The sequence below is a fragment of the Panthera onca genome, chromosome C2 (genome assembly GCF_046562875.1).
Source record: "Panthera onca isolate mPanOnc1 chromosome C2, mPanOnc1 haplotype 2, whole genome shotgun sequence".
Lineage (NCBI taxonomy): Eukaryota > Metazoa > Chordata > Mammalia > Carnivora > Felidae > Panthera > Panthera onca.
In genome coordinates, this window is record NC_138347.1 from 9,132,398 (window position 1) to 9,158,471 (window position 26,074).

The window sequence follows — 26,074 nt, forward strand, 5'->3', positions numbered from 1 at the left end:
CCTTGAGATCATGACCTGAGCCACACCATCTACTCTGACTGCCTCTGGACCTGTTTCCTAAGTGAGCAAGATTTTCATACTTCAATAATGTTTTGGGGTATATCAAGGAATACTTAAATATCTTCCATTGTAACTGTTAAGATCTCCAAAAGTTACATGGTAAACCTGTAAATGTCAAATGTATCCTCAGCTTGGGGTTACGGAATAATCTCAGCACAAAAGGTCAAGGGAAAAGTCAGTATTATATGTCTTATCACGACAGCGAATAAAAAAAAAATTCTTTTTATATCCTACTGTTATTTGATTATTAATTTCTTCAATCTTAAAAACATATTCATTTCTAGGTCTAATGTCAAAGGTATTTATCACAAAACCGTATTAATACATAGGATCTGTAGTCTATAAATAATTTACTGCTTTTGGATGTAAATTAAGCTGTGTGTATGTGTGTTCTAGGACGTTTTAAATTTAAAAAACAATCGGTATCTTTGCTGGAATCAATCACTATGGCTATCATAGGACATACTGATTCTAGGATTCCTAATTCAAGTAATGTAACCACACAGTGAAAGAACTGCAAGTGCTATTAGACCCAATGACTTTGCAATTAAAAAACCATTTTCTGAGCAAAATACAAGCACCAATGCGCTCATGAAAAGTTAAATAAATTGGTTCTGAGATACTTTCACTGACAGCATTTATAACATAAGCAGAAAATGGAATTTCCATCATTTGCTGATTCTCCCATGTCCAGAAAGAGGTGAATACATACCCTCAGGGAATAGTCACTCTCAGGGGCAATTTGGTCCATCCTTTCTTGTTTCTTGTACCCCTTCTTCCCTGTTGTCTCATCCAAATCTTCAGGAATTCGGATGTCATATTTATCCTTATCAAAATCAAACTCTGTTGCGCTTTTGTAGCTATAAAAACAATTTTTTGAAGGAGGTAAATTTTACCTTCACGGCAAGATAAGCAAATACACTGCTAACAAAACAAAACGCCTACCCACGGTAGATGTCCTGGTTGGGGGGTGGGGGGGGGGGGAGGGAGACAAAAGCAAGGGAAAAATGAAAGAACAGGAATCCAGAAAGATGCAGAAAAACTGTATTCACTCTCACACTGCTGGTGGGAATGTCAAATGGTAGAGCCACTCCAAAAACATTCTGGCAGTTTCTTAAAAAACTAAACAGGCAACTACCATATGAGCCAGCAATTACACTCCTGAGCATTTACCCTGGAAAAAGGAAGATTACATTCCATGAAAACCTGTGCATAAATGTTTACAGCTGTATTTGTAATAACCCAAAATGGTAAAAATCCAGATGTGCTTTAACTAGTGAATGGTTAAACACAGTGGTCCACGTACACAGTACAACACTACTCAGCAAGGAAAAGGGAGCAAATTACTGACACACACAAGAACCCAGATGCATCTCCAGAGTAATAGGATGAATGAAAAAAGCCAATCCCAAAAGGTTTCACACTGTAGGATTCTATTCATAGGACATTCTCGAAATGACAAAGTTACAGAAACGGAAGACGTGTTAGAGGTTGTCAGGGATTAAGGAGGGAGTGGGTGTGGATACAAAAGGCCAACATGAGAGATCACTGTGGTGATGAAAATGTCCCGTATCTTGACTCTACCAATGTCATTATCAACACTACTGCACTACAGTTTTGCAAGATGCTGCCACTGGGGGAAACTGGATGAAGGGTACATGAGGTCCATTATTTATGCACAGGAATGTACAAGTATCTCAAAATAAAAAGTGTAAATTAAAAAAAAAGAGGGGAGTGAGGATGGGAGGGGCATGAAAGAAAAAGCAAGAAAAAGGGGAATACGGGAGATCAGAAAAGATTTAAAGTGAAAGTATTTTAGGCTTACCACTCAATTTGTACTTTATTCATATCATTCTATGTGTCTAGGTATCAACATTAACACATTCATCCAAAGTTTTAAAAAAATCTTATTTGCAAATGATTTTATCCTCACAAGGATACAAAACCTTAACAATCCAGAGGCCTCATCCACATTACTTTTGTCACCAGCTGTTAAGTCATGATTAGCTTTAAGTCACAGACAAAGACTTCTCTACCTAACTTACACAGGTCGGGGCTCGTCAGGTGAGATATTATCTTCCCATTTCTTTTGTTTGTTTCTTTTTGAGGAGAGGGACAGAATAACAGAAAGTGAGAATTGGCCTCTCTGGATACTGAATATGCAGGGCTAGGAAATCTAGTTTTAATAATATGAAATTACCTCGAGTTGAAGCCAAAGTGGCCTCAATAAAACACCCATGGAAAAGACAAATCATGACCTATGCCAAAAAATGAGTACCTTCCCAAGTATTTCTATTCTGTACGACCATGGATCAATAGAACACAACTATTTTTGCACAAACAGTTCACCTCCCACACACGTAATCACTGGTTCAGGTCGATATTTACCTTCTAAGGTTCCAAATGATGATCCTTGTCCCCTTCTTACCCATAATAGCATCAAGTTCTGCCAGTAATTTCTGTTCCGTAGAAAACAGAGAATGTTCCAGAATTGCTGCAAGGCTTGCTTTGGATTCTGCTAAATTTATCATCTGTCGTATATCCTAAGTTAAAGACTTAGAACAACAACATATTTTTCACAATTGAAGTATGCGAACTCAAATTTCGGTAACGACAACAACAAAAAACTATTTCCTAAATTAATATCTAAGTTTTGAAACTACAGTCTGATTTCAGATGAACCCCAAGAAAGATGAAGTAGAAGCAAGTTTATTATGATTCCTAATTTCATAGTTCCTAATATCTGAATGTGTTTTATAAAGACACAGAGGACATTTTCCTACAGATATCTTGCTTCTCATGGTCATTAGGGGAAATTTCAAGGCAGACCACACATCTTATTAGACATGATACAACTGAAATACAGAGGAGAGCTACAGGAAGCTGCACACAGAACACAGCCACCTTGCGTTAGGGGTTTCTAAGGCACAATTCCAACGGAAGAGAGAAAGGGACAAAGGGCTGCCTCAGATGTTAAGAGGCTGGAACAAGAGCTACAATGCACACTGTGATTGAAAAATGAGAATCGAGAGGAGGGCAAAAGGAGGGAATGGTTCACAATATTTCTTCAGAGTTTCTCCACAGTTTCTATTTCAAAATCAAAAGGATATGGTGTTTGTTGAATGCCACAATTGGGACAACAACATGTTCTGCTTTTATGACTTCCAAGTAGGTCTGAGACAAGAAGCCCACACTCATGCTTTCTCCGTTTTTGGTAAATACAATTGCATCTTTACCCAAACGCATAGAACCTGACTTGAAGCCATTCCCATACAAGCCAACTGGGACGTGACCATTCATGGTGACTTTGTCACTGAAGCCAAAGCTAAAAAGAAAACAAAAAGGATTTTTAAAATAAGTACGTATAATCTTCATTTTCTTAATTCAAAACCTGTAACATCAAGTAAAAAACCTGGGTATAAATGTCAGACTCAGCCTTTCTAGTTGCATTTTGAGGTGTTTCCCCATCTTTGAAAAGAAGAAAACTAAACCCACGCTGCAGGGCATAAGGGTGACACACGCTGAACCAGGAGGAGCTCCTTGCCTGGCACACCCTGTCCCAACGGCTGAGTTCTCAGGTGGGCTCCTGGGACCCTTGAGATTTCACCCCACGATATTTTAGATATGTCTAAATGTGAACGATTTTCTGAATGTGAGCAAGCCCACTGCGGTATGATTACTAACGGTGCCAAGTGGAGTTTCTGGCAACGCAACATGTATCTGAGAGACAGCGGAAAGGGCTTGGCTGCCACATTTCTCTACTCTGTATACCTGGACTACATACCTCAGTTTCCCTTTCAGGCACATTTGGCTGCATACTGACATCCTAGTCTACGACCCTAGAGCCCAAGGCTTTGTGACTATTTTATCTTGCTTCCTTACACTCTGAATCCCTTTAAAATTACTCCCCACCAAAAGTGGCATTTTATTGGCAATACTGGCTAAAACTAATTAACGCTAGACTGTAAATAACTGCCATCAGTGTTACCACTCTAAAGGAATGGTGGAATTTTAGGTAAGTCAGACGTGGTGGGGGAGGGGGAGGATGGTAGGGCTTGTCTAATAATCAGCAGAAGATGATGGGAAGACTTGAGAGCACACAGGGCACTGTGGGTACCACGTGTGTTTAAAAAACAAAAACTACAGGCGATTAAGTATGACACCGGAAACCCCTGGGTAAAAGCAAGGTTTTCAAGAAATGTGACACTTTGACATACCTTAGCATTTTGTGTAATTTATCTGAAGTCATACCATTCCCATTATCAGTGAATGTCAAGCATATATGGTCATTTATCACCGTTTTGTCAATCCATATCTGTTTAGCGTTCACATCGGGATCATAAGCATTATCTGAGAAACAAAAGTTTTGAGAAACTCTAACTTTGCATTTTGAAAGAACAATCAGTTCAGTAAAAGCCTTTAACAGGCAATCTATTTTTCAAAATTTTTAAAAACCGCAATGCTTAGGGAACTCCTAAGACTCGAAAACACGACCCTAAACCGTACCTTGCTGTACGTGACTCATTCACCGATCAATACAGAGTTAACTCTCTCCAAAGCCCTCCATTTGTTACACAGAGAACAAAGATTGGTACCGACTGTACCGAAAAAGTACAAACAGGAAGAATCACCGCGCCAAATCGATGATCAAGACAGGGAGGTCTTCTTCTGTCCGAAGAACCAGCCCGGCTATCGAGTGAGAAGCTGAGAGCTGAGCGTCAACCAGCACTACACGTTGAGGCGGAGGGGATGCCACGAGTTACTGAATAAATTGGAAAGCAGTGATGTTTTCTGCTAAACTGGGCACATAGATGAAGGTTCGCCTTCGACACCGTTGTTCAAATTGTGGCCCTCTCAATCTAACCAAAGTTTCTGGTGGCTTTTATATTTCTATGATCTCTGTACAGATCTTCACTTAACACTCTTGTTTAGCAAACACTCTTGTTTGTCTCAGAATAGGGAAGGAGGAAGGAATATGAAAGAAAGAAAGAAAGAAAGAAAGAAAGAAAGAAAGAAAGAAAGAGAAAGGGAGAGAGAGAGAAAGAAAGAAAGAGAGAAAGAAAGAAAGAAAGAAAGAAAGAAAGAAAGAGAAAAGGAAAGGAAAGAAAGGTGAAAAAAAATGTCAACAGAAGCAGTAATAACGTCAGCTTTCAAACTAAGTTCCACCGGAATATCCCTGACTAAAATTACTTTCTGAGGTGTATTTTGAAATCTTTAGGACTAAACACAAATAATGGTTCTCAAACTATCCTTCCATAAGGGAGCCTACAATTAAAATAAAATAATCTTTTTAATCAGCCACTTCAGGAAAAACACTCTCCTGCATGAATCTTCCAGAGGAAAAAATCATGACCCATCATGCAAATGTGATCCCAGTCGTGCCTCTTTTCTCCTGCTCATTAAAACACTATTAAAATACAATTCTATACCCAATCGTTCTATTGGAGGAAACAATAACTTATTATCACAAATCAAGCGTAACATTAATCCCCCTACTTGCTAACATCAGAAAAACCCTTGTTACACATATTTCCAACTATTAAAAACCACCATTCCCATTTTTGCAATAGATCAATTTCTTTTATAATCATAATTATACTACTTTCAACATGTTTTATGAATTTGGCAAAATATTTTAATACTAATACAGGGAAAGTTGAGGAACAATTAATTTGACATTGATTTGAATAGCTGTTATACTAGATAACCTTTACCAATGGTTATCATTCAAGATCCATCTGTTTTATTAAACAGCACATTTCCATATTATTTTGCAATGAAAAGTTTTTTAAAACTTCACTTACAAGCAACAGATTATACATGAAATGTCAATTTTACATACCTATTAATTCAGCAACTGCACTGAATGGCCAAGTGTGACTAGTAGAATTTGTATGTAAAAACTTCGGGCAAAGCTGAAACAAACCAATGATTCATGTAAATTAATTCAAGTCTTACTTTTGAGACAGAAACCAATATAATTTCCTGTCCCTGTATTAAACAATTCTGGGACCAAGTAAAACTTATAGCTGCTTGCTTCAGGATATACGTGGAAGATGTAACCGAGAAATAAGATTCTTGGAAGGCTGTGTGAAACTACTAAATAGTTCACTCATCAAGACTTGCCTCAAAACTCTTGCCTCCTCGGGTCCACCGTTCCAAAGCTATGATATCATAAACTGCCCAATCAGAAGTTACCCCCCTTACAAGACTTACCTCAAAATTACTGTGAAAACACAACTAAGATCTTGCCAATGGGGTGTTTTCTCCTGAGTGCGTTAGGCTTAATAAACTTAACTTCACAGGGGCACCTGGGTGGCTCAGTCGGTTAAGTGTCTGACTTCGGCTCAAGTCACGATCCCACGGTTCGTGGGTTCGAGCCCTGCGTCCACCTCTGCGCTTGAACGCTTGCTCAGAGCCTGGAGCCTGCTTTGGATTCTGTGTTTCCTTCTCTCTCTGCCCCTACCTCACTTGTGCTCTGTCTCACTCTGTCTCTCAAAAATAAATAAATGTAATAAAATTTTTTAAAAAAATAAACGTCACACATTAATCAACAGGCTTTTCTAGTGGTCTTTTGGAAAATCAATATTTGATACCTTAATATTTACTCCAAGTTCATTACAGTTAAAACTGCAGGAGTGGAGTAATATACATTTATCAACCATTTTTACAGAATGTCAAAAGAAGTTCAAGTGAAACAAACGTTACTGATTTCCAAGGATTTTAGGTCTGATTTTATTCACAGTAATACAGTAGAGAAGACTACACCAATCAACCTCATGCTATAGAGGATTCTCCAAAATTCCTTAGAAATACAGATATCAAATGTATAAAAATGTACAAGCGGCTTTGAAAGGCCGAGGCTGGAAAATTTCAACATGCAGAGAATTTCCATGCAATGGGTATTTTATGTTCCTTTTAAACAGATCAGCTCACATTTAAAGGAAAAAAAGAGAGTGGACACTTTATTTAAGATGAAGAGCTCTGGAAATGGGATGAGATTATACTTCAAACCAGCTGTGTTTGCAGTGTTCAGCTGCTGCCACAAGGTGTCAGAAAGAGGTCGACTTTTTCTCTGTCTGCACTAGACTTTAAACAATCCCCAAGCATTCATTCACCATCAGCCTGAAGTACACATGTGAGAAATGAAATTCTGTAGAAGAGCAGTCTTCAGACGGGAGCAGGGCACACATTCATGTAATGTGGAATGCAAGTAACTCAGACCTTCTACAGCATACGTTACAACGAGTTTTTAATAAAAATCAATTTCCAGATCTTCACCCTGCACAAGAGACCTTTTCTCAAATTAATCTACCTGAGGACCGTGCCAGGACCAGCCATCAGGAGGCTCTTCACATCCCAGCCCCTCCCCCTGAGCAATTACCAGGCTACCAGTTACAGAAGAACGGTACAGTCGTCACCTGTTCTAATTTTATAAAGGGGCAGGGCTTTAGAGTGTGAAACCACTACCAAAAGAGAGGATTAATTAACCACCAAAATCCCTTAGAGCATTTATCTTTGCTCTATTTTATACATTCTGTTAGACGTGAAGTCTGGAGTTAGAAATGGTACATTTTGAATTTTAGATGTATGAACAGAATGTGATAGTGGTAATGTCAATTTTCATGTAATGTCTTCAGCCTACACATCAGTTCCAAACTGACACAGCACACATCGTTCTTGAGCAAGAATCCCAGGAGAGCAAAGCAAAGGCGGCATCAGTAAGAAATAATGAATAGCAAACAGTGGCTTTCTGGATCTCTAAACATAAGCAATTATTTTCAGCTATTCTTTAAAAAAATTTTTTTAATGTCTATTTATTTATTTTGAGAGAGAGGGAGCGAGACAGCAAATATGCAGGTGGGGGAAGGGAAGGAGAGATAGGGAGAGAGAATCCCAAGCAGGCTCTGCACTGTCAGCACACAGCCCAACGCGAAGCTCAAACTATGAGATCGTGACCTGAGCCGAAATGAAGAGTCAGATGCTTAACCAACTGAGCCAGCTAGGCGCCCCTCACCTATTCTTAATTCTCAACTCTATGTTGAGAACATGTCATTAGCTAGGAGGGGGGAAAAACACCCTGGGGCAGCCAAAGCAGTAATAGATAGACGCACACACGCACACGCACACACACACACACACACACACACACACGCACGCACACGCACACGCGCGCTGACACGTAGAACAGAGTATGCTTAACTAGGTGTGTGATCTTGGGCAAGAAGCTTAACCTCTGTGCCTCAAGTTCTGTCATCTACAATAACGAGGATGACAATCATATCAGCTTACCAGGCTGTTAAGAATATTAAGGAACTTAATATTTGTAAAACGCTCAGGAGACCAACAGAAACATAGTAAGCACTGTGTGAGTTCTTTAAAAAAAAGTTAAGTATTCCTTAACGACACAACTGAGCTCATATAAAAATAAAAATGAGGAAAATCCTTAATGGCTTCAAGTAAAGAAGGAATTAAAAATAAGATTTGATAATGAGGATGCAATGAGTGACTGGAATACAAAGGTTTTGGTTTTAATTGTGACTCAGAGATAGATTTGGAAGTAAATGCCCCTCTCCCCACTCCTCTTCCCCTCCATTAGCAGAGGAGGGGTGGGAATCTGCTTAATGGGAAGCTTGTCTGTTTGGATCTGGATGCTTAAAAAAAAAAAGTGTAACACGAAGTTCTGTAAAAAGAGGCATGCCTTCCCTTGGGTTAAGTGTTTCAATTTATATAACCTGCAGAACCACTACGGAGACACAGCCTCAATCTGACAGCACACGATTCCCTACGTCATTATTTAGGGGAGTATTTTGAGTACACAATCTAAAATAACATTTAAGGGAACAACCCACCAGGAGAAAATGTTAGCAGGCAAGATATACTAGTACTAGACATCACCCCCACCCCCAAACAGTAGGAAACACGCACAAAAAACCAAGATGCTCTGAAGACCACCCAGATTTTTTAAAGAATCAATATAACTTTTAGAATCAGGGCGCCTGGGTGGCTCAGTCCTTAAGTGTCAGTCTTTGGCTCAAGTCATAATCTCGCGTTTTGTGAGTTCAAGCCCCTCGTCGGGTTCTGTGCTGACAGCTCAGAGACTAGAGCCTGCTTCGGATTCTGTCTCCCTGTCTCTCTGCCCTCCCCCCACTCGCACTCTGTCTGTCTGTCTGTCTCTCTCTCTCTCTCTCAAAAATAAATAAACGTTAAAAAAAATTAGCATCAACAGTCACAAATTTAAAAAATCAGTTAAATATATAAAACATTTTGGAAGCCTGAACACATAGAGTGTTCACTTAGGCTCCCAACTGAAATTGCTCTGTCATGAAGGGAGGAAAAAAGGGAATAAACCCAGAAGAACAGAAACAGTCAGAGAAATGATGGATAATAGTACATAGAATAGTCCGTGGTTTGGATAATGACACTGATTTAATAGCCTGTAAAGAGCGAAGTCTGAAACCTGTAGGATAGGGGAAACAAAACAAGAAGCAGACCAGGAAGGAACCTTGGCACAACTCCAGAAAGCCTCAGGAATTAGACTTTTGTGGCTCTGAAGTCAAAGGTACCAGAGGCTGTATGAAAACAAGACAGGTTTGGGGCGCATGGGTGGCTCAGTCAGTTAACCGTCTGACTTTGGCTCAAGTCATGATCTCACGGTTCGGTTCGTGGGTTGGAGCCCGATAGTGGGCTGGCTCTGCGCTGACAGTGCGGAGCCTGCTTGGGATTCTCTCTCTCTGCCCCTCCCCTGCTTGTGCACGGCCTCTCTCTCTCTCTCTCAAAATAAACAAACATAGAAGAAAAAGAAAGAGAAGGAGAATAAGAAACAGCAAAGACTCCCCCCACCCCCCACCCCCGTTCTTTCTTTCATCCTGCAACTACTCTAAGCAACCCAGCAGAAAGCGGGCAGTCTGTTTTCTGGAGCAAGTGATGATGGCAGCTCAGAGACAACGAACATAGGTGGGTTAAAGGCAAGTCAGCAGACAGCCCAGAAAAAAACCCCTCACATCTATGGCCAAATGATCTTCCACAAGCGTATAAAGACCACTCAATGGGGAAGGGACAGTCTTTTCAATAAACAGTGCTGGGAAAGCTAGATATCTACACACAAAAGAATCAAGTTGCACGTTACCTCACATCATACAGGGGGGGAAATTAAAATGGATCAAAGATCTAACATAAAGAGTTAAAACTATAAAATTCTTAGAAGAAAGCACAGGGGAAGAGTTTCAGGACACTGGATTTGGATCTTGGATAGGACACCAAAAGCACAGGAAACAAAAAAATCAATTGTACTGTATCAGAATTTAAAACTTCTGCACATTAAAGGATACAACCGACAAAATGAAAAATCTATGGAATGGGAAAAAATCTGCAAGTATGTGGTACAAGGTTAACATCCAGAACACATAAAGAATTCCTACACAAATCAACACCAAAAGGACTAAAATCCTAAATAGTTGACAAAGGACCTGGATATTTCTCCATGAATGGTACACAAATGGCCACTAAATACAAGAAAAGATGCTCAACATCACTAATCATTAGGGAAATACAAATCAAAAGCACCATGAGATACCACCTCACACTCATTAGGACGGTATTATAAAAAAAATTTTTAATGTTTATTTATTTTTGAGAGAGACAGAGAGAGAGAGAGAGAGAGAGAGAGAGAGTGGGACAGAGCATGAGCAGGGAAAGGACAGAGAGAGAGGGGGACAGAGAGAGAGAGAGAGGGAGACAGAGAGAGAATGCGAAGCAAGCTCCAGGCTCTGAGCGGTCAGCACAGATGCACTAGATGCAAAATTCCTCTCTAGAAAATAGAATAATTTCTAAAAGCTCCATTTGGTTCTTTTACAAGTTGTGCATGGGGCTCGACCTCATGCACCGTGAGATCATGACCTGAGCCGAAGTTGGACACTCAACTGACTGAGCCCCCCAGGTGCCCCAGGATCGTATTATAAAAGTAAACATAGAATTGTCATGATCCAGCAATTCCACCGCTGGGTATATACTGAAAATAAATGAAAGCAGGATCTTGAAGAGATTATTTGTACACCCGTGTTTATAGCAGCATTATTCACGACAGCCAAAAGGTGGAAGCAACATAAATATCCATCAACGAATGGATAAACAAAATGTGGTATATTCATACAAGGGAATATTTTTCAGCCTCAAAAAGATACCTTGACACATGCTACAGCTAACCACCTTGAGGACATTATGCTAAGTGAAATAAACCGGTCACAAAAAGGCAAATAATTCATGACTATACTTATATGAGATACCTACAGGAGTCAAATTCACAGATAGTAGAACGGTGGTTGCTAGGGGCTATGGGAAGGGAAATGGAGAATTATTTTTTAATGGGTACAGAGTTTAAGTTTTGCAAGATAAAAAGAGTTCTGGAGACTGTACAACAAAGTGAATGTATCTGAAGATTTTTTTTTTAATGTTTATTTTTGAGAGAGAGCGAGCGAGCGCATACGCACCTGCACATGCATGTGGTGGGGAGGGGCAGAGAGAAAGGGAGACTGAGGATCCAAAGCGGGCTCTGCGCTGACAGCAGAAAGCCCGATGCGGGGCTGGAACTGACGAGCCCTGAGATCACTATCTGAGCCGAAGTCGGAGGCTGAACCGACTGAGCCACCCAGGTGCCCCACGATGTGAATGTATGTAACACTACTAACTTGTACACTTAAAAATGATTAGGATGGTAAATTTTATGTGAAGCGTATTTTGCCACAATAATAAACAAAGAGATAAATACCAAGTCAGCACACTGAACAATGTGACACTCCTCCTTTCCCTAGCTGAGCTTTCAGATGAGCTACCAACCAGAATTATATATGCCATGGCAAGAGACTAGATGCAAAATTCCTCTCTAGAAAACAGAATAATGTCTAAAAGCTCCATTTGGTTCTTTTACAAGTTGTGCCAAGCCCTTCTGGATAGCATCTTATTTTTGTTGTTCCCACTTTTTAAAAACTTTTAATAATGTTTATTTTATATTTTGTTAAGTTTTTATTTAAATCCCAGTTAACGTACAGCGTTAATATAAGTTTCAGATGCGCCATATAGTTGATTCAACACTCCCATAGAACGCCTAGTGCTCATCACAAATGTTTAAGTTATTTTTAACAAACGTATTTTCGAACACTTGCACTCTCTATGGTCTTACGAATACTGACATAGGGTGCCCCCAACAAAATATGACCGATTCCTTCCTGCCTGATCACCCAACACTGAAGCCCACCAAAGGGGCTCTACCCGTGTACGAACATCTTCCAGTCAGCTTTTAGTGTCTCACTTGGAAATGTAAGCAGGTTAACCACCTCCGGACACTTGAGAATGTGTAAAATTAGAAATCAAAAACACGCAGAAAAAGGAACAAAGTAGCAGCAATGCAGTGAGCAAAACAAAACAAAAACTTCACAAAAATACTATGATCAATATGCCCAGCAACAGCAAATACTTTGTCCAGGGAGACTTTAAAAAGACATTCAGAGAGTAAGATAGTGTTTATAACAATTAAACACATGGTAAGAGAAAGGTAAAAGAACAAATGGAGAAAATCTCACAGAAAAGAAAGAAAAAACAGTGAGAAGGAAAACAAGAGACAACAGAGAACAGAAAACCAGAGGGATGAAATTTGTCAAATAAATGAGAAAACTTTCCTGATTATGAAGGACTTGAGTTTCTAGCCTGAGTGCCCAATACAATGCACAGAACTCTATCACAATAAAGCATGCCTTTAAAATTCTAAGAGAATCATTTGTAACTTAGAATTACAAACCCAGCTAAATGATATGTAAAGAGAAAGCAATGTATTTCCAAGAAATGACATAAAATTTCTTCTCGTGTACTCTGTTTTCAAGAAGGTATACCTGTTTTTGGAAGGATGGATGGGCTCCGCCACTACCAGGAACAAAAATAGCAAGTATTTACAGAGTGCTTACTACATGCACAGGCCTTTTATATGTATTTACTCCTCTACTGTTTAAAACCACCCTTTGAAGTGGATAAATTATGCCCATCCTTCAGACTGGAAACTCAGGCGTAGAGAGTAAGTAACTTGCCAAGGTTACACATCCAGGTGTCAGGATTTGAACCCAGGCAAGTGGGCTCCAGGGCCCATGCCCTCAGTCACTGACCTGTTGTCCCTGCCAAGGGAGTAAACCCTGAAAGAGGAATATGTGGAATGGGGACCCAACAAAAAGGGGAAGGAAATTTCCAGAAAAATGATAAAGGGAAGTCCCCAAAACACAAGTGAGCCAACAAAACTGACAAAATATTGGGTGTGCTTGAGCACATCTGGAAAAGATTTTCTAGGTCTGTGAAAGTTTGGATGAAAGAGTGATCAGTACAGACCAAATCTAAGCAAACAAAACACAATTATTAACTTCAGAAAAACAAAAAGCTGTACAGCAAAGGAAATGCAATCATAGTTCTGTTTGGCTCACTTGTGAATTGTGGTAAGAGTGATAAATCAGACAGTAATTCAACAAAAAAGAGAGATACATGCATGGGAAGGATGGGAGGAGGTGAAGAGTGTGCACATGTCAGTTAAATCCATAGCAGACTACTGGAAAATAACAAAATGGTACCAGCGTTTTTACTTAGAAATATGGAAGCAAAAAGCAACAATTTAAGTGTTTTTGTCACTCTGCAGTCCATTCTAAGATCTCTCACCCTCCAAAATTTAAAAAAAAAAAAAAAAAAAAATTGCATAATTATGGTTCACCTCTGTGCCTTAGGTTCTATGATTTTGACAAATGCATAAACTCATTAATTCCTAGACTCCCCTAATGAAAACATTTGAGAGCTATATGCAAACAATGAGCAGGGCTATATTCCAATGAAACTTTATGGAAACTGAAATGCCTACGTCACATAATTTTTCTATGTCACAAAATATTCTTTGATTTTTTTCCCAACTGTTTAAGGATCATTCTTAGCTTGTGGGTCACACAAAAACAGGTGGCAGGCTGGATTTGGCCCATGAGCTGTAGTTTGCCAATTCCTGTCCTAAAGCAAGAAGATGGGTGGAGATACAGTCCAGAAGCTGCAGATGGGAGACTTCTGTCAATGGGGTTCCAAACAGCCCATATTATCCACAAAAGAAAGATTTAGCACAGGGACAGCTGTTTCACCCAGACAGCCAGCTAACAACACTACCGGTCTCTTAACCCTGTTTTGACCTTTGTCTTTGCTCCCTTTATCACCTCAATCTTGAAGAGCCTGAGACATTGCAGGGGCCAGGGAAGGAAAAGAGAATCCAAGCGTAGAAATAGGACCCAACCAGTTCACTCCCTTTCCCCTCTACACGATTCTGGTCCAGAATGTGGCCCAACCTGGGAAGGGGAAGGGCCAGCCATTAAACTGAATAAGAGATTTTAAATTAGATGAGGTCACACTTTACAATACCTGAGGCTAATTGGAGTGTGTTATTATATCTGCCCAGATCCACTCGGGCATGGAAAAGAACCATTAGCAAGTAATATTTAAAGCCAGACGTAAGAAGAATAAAGTTTTCTCCATATTCAAACTACTAAATACTATCTCATTCAATAAGCCAGTTATGTAACCAAAGGACCTTTATTCAGCATGGGTAAAGAATGCTTATAGATCGGGGCGCCTGGGTGGCGCAGTCGGTTAAGCGTCCGACTTCAGCCAGGTCACGATCTCGCAGTCCGTGAGTTCGAGCCCCGTGTCAGGCTCTGGGCTGATGGCTCAGAGCCTGGAGCCTGTTTGCGATTCTGTGTCTCCCTCTCTCTCTGCCCCTCCCCCGTTCATGCTCTGTCTCTCTCTGTCCCAAAAATAAATAAAAAACGCTGGAAAAAAAAATTTAAAAAAAAAAAAAAAGAATGCTTATAGATCAATAAAAATGTCTCTAAAAGAGAACAGAAAAATGGACAAAGGATACGAATAGGTTATTTTTTGTAATGTTTCCTTCATTTTTGAGAGAGAGAGAGACACCCCAGCGCGCTTGAGTGCGGGGGGTGGGGGACAGAGAGAGACCAGAATCCGAAGCAGGCTCCAGGCTCTGAGCTGTCAGCATAGAGCCCAAGGCGGGGCTGTAACTCACAAACCGCGAGATCGACCTGAGCTGAAGTCAGACACTTAACCAACTGAGCCACACAGGCGTCCCACAAATAGGTTTTTTTTCTTTTTAAGGAGTAAAATGTTAATAACTTTTAACTTCACAGTCAAAGAAATGTAAAGTAAACCCACGTACATTTCACACTCGTCACACAGGAAAAATTGTTAAAGTCCAACAATACCAGGTGTGGGTAAGAATCTGGATAAATCTAAAAAAGTCACAGGGCAATGCACCATTTTTAAAGCAATGGTATTACCACCCGATTGTTCAATTTAACGAGACTAAGGTAGACATTCTCTGGCAAGAGTCACCAACCTCAAAAGAGGAGGTACACTTCCGCATATCAACACCAACTTTTTAAGGATAATCAGGCAGCGAAGCCACGCCCACATTTTAGGAGGCGAAATGTTAATTCTAGTGTGCGACCGCTCCCTACGACTTAGGACTAGTAGATACGAGAATTACTGGAGGATTTCCAAGAACGCCCCGAAACAGACACGACCGAGAGGCTACAGGAAACGGGAGAGCCCAGTGACCTGGGGATTTGGGCCCGAGGGCTTAACTGGAGGGAAGCGGCAGGAATGTGAACGAATCAGGAAGACTCGTTCCGGCTCGCTTCACCCCATCCCACTGCCTAGAGGTCAAGGCCGCCTGGCATTTCGGGCCGCGATCTGCCGCTGCCGCTCCCCCCCCCCCGCTCCGGGGCGCCCCGCGGGTCCGCAGGCCAGGAAGGGTTAGGGGCCCCGCTGTCCGAGGGGCGGGCGACCCGACCACCGAGGCCTCGCCCTCGGACGACAGCTGCGAGGCAGCCAGGAGGGAGCCGGGAGGAGGGGCCGCGGCCCCGGCCCGCCCCGAAGCCGCGAAGGCAAAACAGAAACCTATCGCGGGGGAAACGGAACGCAGCCCGGCCCGCGCCGCCCGACCCTGCCCGCCGCCGAGCGGCTCCGCCGACGGGAGCGAGATGGCCGCCCCCTCCCCCGGCCCCGCCGCGGCCCCAACCGCCGCGCCGACAAGTCGCCACCGCCCACTGCCTGCCCCCCCTCGCTTGCCCGCCTGCCCGCCCTCCTGGGACACGGCCCGCTCCACCCCTCGCGGCTGCTCACCGCGCTGAGGCGGATCCCGCTGGGTGGCTGCGTCGCCATCTTGAGCGAGCTACAAAGCCAGGACCGGCCTCGGCCGCAACCCGACTGGGAGGCGGCCGGGAAGACTGCACGGCCTGCTGGGCCCACCCACTTCCGGGGCGGGGCGCGCGGCCGCCCCGCCCACCCACTTCCGCCTCGGGCACTGTGGTACGGAGAGCTGTGGGGAAGGTAAATTGAGGCTGGTTTAAACCAAGAACTGGGCTCACAGCGCCCGGCCCTGCAGGGGTAGGGCGCATGCGTGAGACGAGACGGGCGGGCGCGAACGGGTCGCCGCATTAACCGGACCTGGAGACTTGAGGGTCTGGAATTCGAAGCCTATAGCGACGTGTGCCGGGGCCCGGAGAAGCGCGCTCCAGGCGCCTGACCTGGCTGGAAGTGAATTGCGCCAAAAAAAGCCATCCCGTGCCCACCTGTGTCCGTGTGATTTGAAACCTTGCTAACGAAATGTAGATTTTGTGCATACTGGAGTTGTCCTGGAAATTATCATCCTTCATCCTTATGAAAAGAGTCCTTTCTCGCATGCACATTTATTCGGTGTCGGCTTGGAGCCCAGCACCGGGCTGAGTGACGAAGATAGAGAAATGAAGAAATATAGGGTTGTTACATATTGCAGGTAAAGAGAGGATGGAAACGGTTTTGTTTTGTTTTGTTTTGTTTCTAATATCCATTTAGGTTTTTTGCTTTTTGTTTTTCCTTTTATGTCTTTGTGCTGATTTGGGGTAAGTTTAAGCACCTGTCAGGTCTCCAGCACTTGTTTTTGTTTCGCTTAATTTTTTCAGATTTTTTTCAAAAAATTGTTTAATGTTTATTTGAGGGAGAGACAGAGCGTTGAGTGGGGAGGGACAGAGAGGGAGACACAGAATACGAAGCAGGCTCCAGGCTCCAAGCTGTCAGCGCAGAGCCTGATGGCAAAGCTCACAAGCTGTGAGATCCTGACCTCAGCCAAAGTCTGATGCTCAACCGACTGGGCCACCCAGGCACCCCTAATTTTTTTTTCAACTAAAAAAAAAAAAAGGTTATCCCATTTCTCCCACCTGCTTCCCACCTATTGCGTTTTTAAATTTTTTTTTTTAACGTTTATTTATTTTTGAGACAGAGAGAGACAGAGCATGAATGGGGGAGGGTCAGAGAGAGAGGGAGACACAGAATGGGAAGCAGGCTCCAGGCTCTGAGCTGTCAGCACAGATCCGGATGCGGGGCTCGAACTCTCGGACCGTGAGATCATGACCTGAGCCAAAGTTGGACGCTTAACCGACCAAGCCACCCAGGCGCCCCGCGTTTTTAAACTGTAATACATGTCCTTTGTAAAAATGCAAATCATACGGAGATATGAAACAAAATTTACTCCCAATCTCTTCACCAGAACGTATAAACAATTTGGTATACATTAGTCCAGGCTTACTGTAGACTAAATATTCCAATACAGATGGTAACCCCACCCCCACCCCCACTTACCCCAGTTCTACTTAGGATTTGACGACTTTACCGTGGTGCGGAAATGATCCGCATTCAGTAGAAACTGTACTTGGAATTTCGAATTTTGCTCTTTTGCTGATGTGAGAATTAATAACCAGAAACCTGGGTAAAGTGGAGTAGGGGGGTTGACAGAGGGCGCTGTCCCGCCCTACCTACCGCGCCTTGTCAATTGCAGACCCAACAGGAAGAGACTGTCTTGACACTACCGGGACTTGACCTTGCTGCTTGGTACTACTTTACTATGGGGGGTGGGGGGAGAGTGGGGAAAAGAATAAAGCCTTACCTTATCTCCTACACCCCCGAAACAGCTCAGCCAAGACACCACACTTTGAACTCCCAATTTACTCCAGTGGACTTTTTAGTTTATAACAGCCTTCCCAATCTACCCATTTTCTCCTTCAGAAAGGGTACCTCTCCTTTAGTCTCTGGAATCACCTATGGCTTTGCCGCAACTTGTTTGTCCCCAACTGCAGTTCTCTTTTTTTCTTAAATAAGCCCAATTTTGCCAGTAAAACAACTGGCAGTTTTTATTTTATTTTTAAGGTCAACACCGAGCTGGCGATATCCGGTTTGATTTCCCTCATGATGCTGGGTAGCAGCAAGCCGTAGTTCCCAATCAGCCATGCTATCAGAATAAACAACCCACACACTTAACAACAATTGCAACCCATAGGACCAGGCTGGTTTTCACTTTCAGTACAGTATTTAAACAAACAGATATCCAACACTTTCTTATAAAACAGGCTCTGTATTAGATGATTTTGTCCAACTGTGGGCTAGCGTAAGTGTTCTGAACACATTTAAGGTGATTTAAGGTGAAGCTACGCTAAGCTCTGATGTTCGATATGTTTAGGTTTATTAAACGCATTTTCAACCTACGATTTTTTTTTAACGTTTATTTATTTTGAGAGAGAGTGCGAGCAGGGGAGGGGCAGAGAGAGAGAGGGAGGGAGAGAACCCCAAGCAGGCTCCAGGCTCAGTGAGCATCTCAGTCTCATGACCTGGAGATCACAACCTGCGCTGAAATCTAGAGTCGGACACTTAACCGACTGAGCCACCCAGGCGCCCCCACCCTACTATATTTTCAACTTACAATGGGTTTATTGAGAGGTAGCTCCATCATAAGTAGAGGAAGATCTGAATGTATGAGGAAATGTTAAAAAAAAAAAAGTTCTGTTGTCACCCTTGCCACTCACTCATTGGGCAAATGACATAATGTGAATCGCCTAAATCAGGGTGCTAGTTACTACCCTTTGTAATGCCCTGCACTGGATAATTTCTCGGTTCCCTCCAGCTTTAAGATTGTTATGTAACAGGCTTTTTTATCAACTCTTTATTGAGAGCCTTCTTCATATCTGTCAACGTCAGGGCTCTAAGGATGCCGTGGTGAACAAAATAGCCAAGGTTTCCTCTCTTGAACTTACGATCTCAAGACTGTGTTGGTTAAATAAATCGTGGCCCATTTGTGACTTGTGAAATCAATTTGATGAGTCTCAACTATCGTTTTGTGGGAATCCGAACAGAGTTTAATTTACTAGTATAGTGCTGTGTCAGTCTAGGGCTGACAACTTCTTCACTTGTTACTATTATTATTATTCCAACTTCCCTTATTGATCATATGCTGTTCAGTACGTTTTGAGATGAGATTAGCCTGGATTATGTGGTTGGGCCCTAGATGCAATCCCAAGGGTCTTTGTAAGACAGACACAGGGGCAACCTGGGTGGCTCAGTTAAGCGTCAGACTTTTGACTTCAGCTCAGGTCATGATCTCACAGGATTCCTGAGTTTGAGCCCTGCATCGGGCTCTCTGCTGGCAGCATGGAGCCTGCTTGAGATTCTGGTCTTTCCCTCTCTCTGCTCCTACCTCTCTCGTACTCTCTCTCTCTCAAAATAAATAAATAAACTTAAAAGAAAAAGTTATATAAGACAGGGACAGAGGGAGATGGGATCGCAGAAGGTTATTTGGCCTCTGCAGCAGAGAGAGACTTGAAGATGCTATACTGCTGATTTTGAAAAGAAGGGGTCTTGAGCCAAAGAATGCCAGGAATGAGCTCTAGAAGCTGGAAAAGGCGAGGCCACTCCATTCTAGAGCCCCCAGAGTTTGCGGAGGGAATGAAGCCCTGCAGACAGCTTGGTTTCAGCTCAGTGAAACTTATTTCAGACATCTGGCCTTCAGAACTGGAAGAGAAGAAATTTCTGTAATTTTAAGCCACTAAATTTGTGGTAATTTGTTAGGACAACTACAAGCGTAGGCAATATATTCATGTGCAAGCAAGTACTTACCTATATATACAGATTCTTGTCCCCCCCACCCCTTTTTTTTAACACAATTGAGCACACCGTGGAATTCTACATCCTCAAGGCTTACTCATATCGAAAAAAATGTGAGGCAAACACGTACAGGCTGAACTTACACTACGTTGGTATAAAAGGGGATTTTACAGGAAAATAAATGCCCCACCACACCCCTCTGGTACTTGTATCAAACCTAAGCTTACATGGAAACCTTTATTTAAAAAAAAAAAAAAGCTGAGTTTGATGTGATTTTTTTAATGATAGAAAACTATCTTATTTGGGGAGCGCTGTAGACTGAATGTCTCCCCCCCAAATTCATACATTGAAATCCTAACCCCCAATGAATGTATTTGGTGGAGCCTTTGAGAGGTGATTATGTCACAAAGGTGGAGCCCTCATGAATATTAGTGCCCTTATAATAAAATAGACCCGCCAGAGCTCCCTCAACTCTTGTGCAATGTGAAGACAAGGTAGGAACAACCAAGAAGGTACCTTGACCTTGAACTCTTAGCCTCCAGAACCGTGAGAAATGAATGTTTGTTGTTTAAGCCACCCAGCCTACAGTATTTTTGTAGGACTAAGTCAAAGGAAGATGGACTAGGTCAAGGAAAGAGAAATGTTTGAAGTCCATACAGGAGTTAGAATATTTGTCAAATAAAATATCTCCCTGATTTAATAAATACAGTGTGAAATCTGGTTGCTTTCACAAACCTATACAGATATGCACCTTGACTTTTACACTGGACAGTATATTTTGTAGATCCTTCCAAAACAGCCTAAAGAACTTCCTCATGTTATTTTGCAACTTCCTAACATTTTTTTTTAAAGTAATCTCTATGCCCCACATGGGGATCGAACTCATGACCCTAAGATCAAGAGTTACATGTTCTACTGACTGAGCCAGCTGGATTCCTCAATAACATTCCATTTTATTGATGTATTGTAATTTCTTTCGCCAATCCTTCCTTGTGCTGGTGGGCAAAGGTTGTCTCCAAAGTTTTGTTATTATCAATAGGACTACGGTGAATAATTTTTATGTAAGTTATACATGTATATCAGGAAAATTCCCAAAAGTAGGATTGTTGGGTCAAAAGATACACCCAATCATAGTTTTGATAGAAATTGACAAATTTCCTCCAAAGAGCTTGTACTAATTTATATTCCTTATTTGTAGAAGGGATCCTGTTTTCCCCTAATACTAATATCTGCTGAAACAGTCAGTGAATATTTCAGAGCAATTTTAAGTTTTTCCTTGTATTGTAAGTTTGGACATCATTTGACATGTGTTAAAGCCAATTGTTTTTTCGTGTGTGTAGAACCCCCCGTTCATTTCTTTTGCCCATCTTTCTATACTTTACCTTTCAATAGGCGTTCTTTGAGTATTGGAAAAATCAGCCCTTCGTAAAAGGAGTCTTTTCAAATATGTTTCTCAGTTTGCCATTTGTCTTTTACTTTGCTTATGATTTTTGTTATGCAGAATTTTTAAAAGAAAATTCATATAGCCAAAATTATTGAACTTTCTCTTATGGCTTCTGGGATTTATATTCATCTAAAAGAGATCATTATTGGCTTATATAAATGCCTTCTCTTGATTTCTTCTTGTATTTTTATGGTTTCTTCATGGTTTCAATCTTTGATCTCTTTGGAATTTATTTTGGTGAAAGATGGGAGGTATAAATCCAATTTCTTATTTTTTTCTGTTGGTTACCCAGCTATCCCAATACCATTTATCAAATAAGCCACCTGTCTTTCCCCCTATTCGTTCGAATACTACGTTCTTCTATGCATTTGTGTCCATTGATGGACTTTCTATTTTATTCTATTGATCTGCTGTCCATTCCTGCACTGGTACCAATTATTTTAGCTTTCTAATATGTTTCAAGACCTACTCAGTGTAGTTCTCTTCTTTACTCCTTGTTTTCAGAAAATTTCTGGCTACTTTTGCCGATTTTTCCAAATAAAATTTAGGATGAGTTTATCTTGTTAAAACAAAACAAAACAAAAAACAAGTGTTGTTTCTGGGGGATTGCCTTAAATTCATAGATTAATTAAGAATTTACAACTTGATGATGTTGAGTCTTCCTCTTTAAGACCTAGTGAGCCTTTCCTTTCACTCCAAGTGTCCTTTACTCCTTCAGAAATATTTTCTTCAAGGAGTTCTTACGAAGCTTTTTTTCCCCCCTTGATATTTTATTGTTGTTGTTATTGTAAGTGGGATTTCATCTATCTCATAACTAGCCATTTAGAGATGTTGATGTCAAAAAAACTATATTGATGTATATATATGCATGTGTGTGTATAAAGATTTTATTTTCATTTTTTAAAGTTTATTTATTTATTTTGAGAAAGAGCAAGCACAAGAGAATGAGCATGAGTGGGGGAGGGACAGAGAGAGGAAGAGACAGAATCCCAAGCAAACTTCGTGCTATCAGCACAGAGCCCACTGTGGGGCTGGAACTCACAAACTGTGAGATCATGACCCGGTTGAAACTAAGACTTGGACGCTTAACTGATCGAGCCACCCAGGTGCCCCTAACGACTGTATTTTTAAGTAATTCCTACCCCCAAAGTGGGGCTCGAACCTACAACCCCAGGATCAAGTGTCACATGCTCTACTGACCGAGCTAGCCAGGCATCCCTTGATGTATATGTATTAACTTTTTATTGAGTCTGATTGCCTTTAGGCCAGTCATGCTCTTTGATTAACCACAAGCTCCACCTCTCCCAATCATATTAGACAACTCGTCTGTTTCCTGAAGAAATTTAGATTCCTTAACAATTAGATGCTTAACCTGGCTTAGATTCAGAAACAAACGGAAAACAGTTGCAAGGGAAACCTGGAAGAATATACAATCAAGTGCTTATGAGTTAAGATAGTAGCTTTGCTACCACACAAAGAGCTCTCCAACCAGTACGGTGCTGCCCAGGGCCAAGTGTTCACCCCCCACACAGTACAGCAGTGTTTTGTTGTCAAAGGGTCCGATAAGAATTGAGGACACGCTCATGGAGGATAGAAAAGGCAGCCTTCACATGTTTTTCAGGTGGGTTGGGCTGACTGTGAAGTCAGGTAGTTCAAGGACCAGCAGGGAAGAGTGGGGACAGCAAGCCAAGAAGAGTGCCCTCGGGCGCCAACACTGGGTGCTCAGTGAGACAGCAGGAGCCTCCGGGGAGTGGTTACTCAGAGGGTCTAAGTTTGGGGCCCAAAACCCACTGTTCCCTGAGCCCCCCGCTGTCTAGTCCTACAAACTACTTTATTCAAACTGGGGTTTCCTACTCTTTCTTCCTCCTCCAGCACCACCTTATCAGAAACATCAACCTTTATGTTCTTCATTTCGTTACTGTGGACTGCCTACATATGCCAGACCCCGAAGGATCTGAAGAAGATACGGGGTCTCTCTCTTCCACAAAAGGGGCGCCTGCCTCGCAGCCAGCGACGGGCTATGACATTAGTAGGTGCTCTAATAGGGCTGCCCTGTGACAAAGTGCCTCACTGTGTCTGAGGAGCTGCAGAAAGAAGCAAGACTGAGGAATTCGGATCTCAAAGACTGGCTCCCATACGTTTGTTACATAAACAATTTGAGTGGGACGTGTCGGGTGAAGGAAAAGAGTATCACGCAGCTCGAACAACATAGAAAAGATATGCAAGAGATTAAAATGCTGAGTGGTTCGGGGAGACAGAAGAGACAGACGGGAGGCCTCCAGGTCCCAGGGATTAAATTCCCACCTCCCCTCTGCTTCTGGTTGACTTTGTGGGGGAAACCCAGGATGAGACAGACACTGTTCATCGCGTAAGGGGAACCCTGGCTTAGACCCTCTTCCGCGCCCTCCCTTTAAACTCACAGTAATTTTGGTTTTGTGTTAGAATTTTTATTGGGGTAACATACACAGCACATAAAATTTGCCATTTTCACCCTTTTTCAGCGTACAATACAGTGACATTGATTACGCACACGTTGTGGTGTCGCCATCACACATCTCCAGAACTTTCTCATCTTTCCAAACTGAAACACTGTACCCATTGGACACGAACTCCCCATCCCCCTCTCCCAGCCCCCAGTATCCACCCTTCTACTTTGTGTCTATGAATTCGGCTACTTCAGGTCCCTCACGCAAGTGGAGTTATCCATTTGTCCTTCTGCGACTGGTTTACGTATCCTAATGTCCTCAAGGTTCATCCATGCTGTAGCATGTGTGAGAATTCCCTTCCTTTTTGAGACTGAATAATATTCTGTTGTGTGGATAGACCACATTTTGTTTAGCCATTCATCTGTCGATGGACATTTGGGCCATTTCCACCTGTTGGCTATTGTGGATAGTGCTGCCATAAACGTAGGTGTACAAATATCTGAGACCCCAGGGGCACCTGGGGGGCTCAGTCGGATGAGCGTCCGACTTCAGCTCGGGTCATGACTCACGGTTCGTGGGTTCACACATGAACCACTCGTGCTTGCTTGCTCTCTCTGTCAAAAATAAACAGTAAAATAAATAAATTAAAAAAATATCTGAGACTCTGTTTTCAGTTCTTTTTTTTAAAAAAAATTTTTAAATATTTATTCATTTTTGAGAGTGAGAGAAACAGAGCCTGAGCAGGGGAGGGGCAGAGGGAGAGGGAGACACAGAATCGGAAGCAGGCTCTGAGCTGTCAGGACAGGGCCCGACGCCGGGCTTGAACTTACGGACTCGAGATCATGACCTGAGCTGAAGTCAGACGCTTAACCAACTGAGCCACCCAGGCGCCCCTGGTTTTATTTCTTTTTAGTGAAATTGCTAGATCATATGGTAATTCTATTTTTAACTCTTTGAGGAACTACCTTACTCCTCTCCTAGACCCACAGTATTTAAAAAATTTTTTTAGTGTTTATTTACTTTTCAGAGAGAGAGAGAGAGGCAGCATGTGAGCGGGCAAGGGGCAGAGAGAGGGAGACACAGAGTCCGAAGCAGGGTCCAGGCTCCGAGCCGTCAGCACAGAGCCCGACGTGGGGCTCGGACTCACAGACCTTGAGATCATGACCTGAGCCGAAGTCGGACGCTTAACCGACTGAGCCACCCAGGCGCCCCTAGACCCATAGTATTTTAAAATGTATTTCCTTTCCCATTGGTTTAAAGGTGGGCTTACTTGATTTCGATGGAGAACCGCTTGGAAGGAGCTCCCTATATAGGATGAGAAGTAACCAAACAAGTTCAGCCTTGCTGGCTTCCTCCTGGTTTCCACGTCATACTTACGAAGAAATTGCTCTGAAAACTAGCGCGTCTCCAAGAATGACCCAGGAAGCACCGGTGACAAAAATAACTTGTTACACATGCAGATTCCTGAATGTCACCCTTTCTACTGACTCAGACTCTCTGGGGAGGAGGCTAGGCATCCTGCAAGTTTGCAAGCTCTCCGGGTGGTCCTCGTGCACATGGAGGTGGGAGGACCCGCGCTAAGCATAGTTCCTCTGCTGGATTCTAACCGTAACTGACAGATTTCTACCCTCAGGATACCCCTATCCAGCCTGAAAAATGCTTGCAGGGGTCCTCTTCACTCTGAACTTCAGAGACAGCACCAAGTCCGCTTGGAGAGGATGCAATGGCGTGGAATGATTACTGCGCGACGTAACAAAACACATACACATGATCACACACACAGGTTACTAACTCGACCCTCACGAGCCCAGTTGCTCCTTCAGGTAGAACGTGGAGACTCCTCAGCGTGCCCTTGGCTCATCCGCGTTCGGCTCCTAATCGTATTCTCTTCGAAGGTGTTGACTTTGCACGTTCATTGGTTTATGTGTCTCACCGAACTGCAAGTAATACCCGCTAGCAGGCATTGTCTTAACACCAAAGCATTTTATTCCAATGACGCAGAACCTGTCTGGGTAGTTCAAAACTTTTAAGTTCCACCTTCCTTAACTACTTTGGCAAACCTAGCCATTTCTCCTAATTTAACCGCGCATAATGTACAAATACTGGAAAACAAGGCATGTTCTCCTCTAAAAACAGATCTTGCCACACTTTCAAA

At 42.4% G+C, this 26,074-nt stretch overlaps 1 protein-coding gene and 1 long non-coding RNA gene across 2 annotated transcripts in view; one reads left to right on the top strand and one right to left on the bottom strand.

Moving 5' to 3' along the window:
• The window catches only part of MORC3 (MORC family CW-type zinc finger 3), a 39,294-nt gene extending 22,902 nt beyond the window's left edge, over nt 1-16,392 (bottom strand). Inside the window, exons 1-6 of the mRNA XM_078452803.2 lie at nt 16,264-16,392; nt 5,903-5,975; nt 4,278-4,410; nt 3,171-3,385; nt 2,449-2,596; nt 773-920 (exon numbers count right to left, since the gene is read on the bottom strand). Of these exons, the coding sequence (XP_078308929.2) occupies nt 773-920; nt 2,449-2,596; nt 3,171-3,385; nt 4,278-4,410; nt 5,903-5,975; nt 16,264-16,302 (756 nt within the window). The 5' untranslated portion in view covers nt 16,303-16,392. The remainder of the gene's footprint in view (nt 1-772; nt 921-2,448; nt 2,597-3,170; nt 3,386-4,277; nt 4,411-5,902; nt 5,976-16,263) is intronic.
• On the top strand, nt 16,366-26,052 carry LOC132684376 (uncharacterized). The gene is made up of 2 exons (XR_013557826.2): nt 16,366-16,915; nt 23,366-26,052. It is a non-coding gene; the product is annotated as an uncharacterized LOC132684376 (long non-coding RNA).
• Nucleotides 26,053-26,074: the final 22 nt, after the last annotated feature.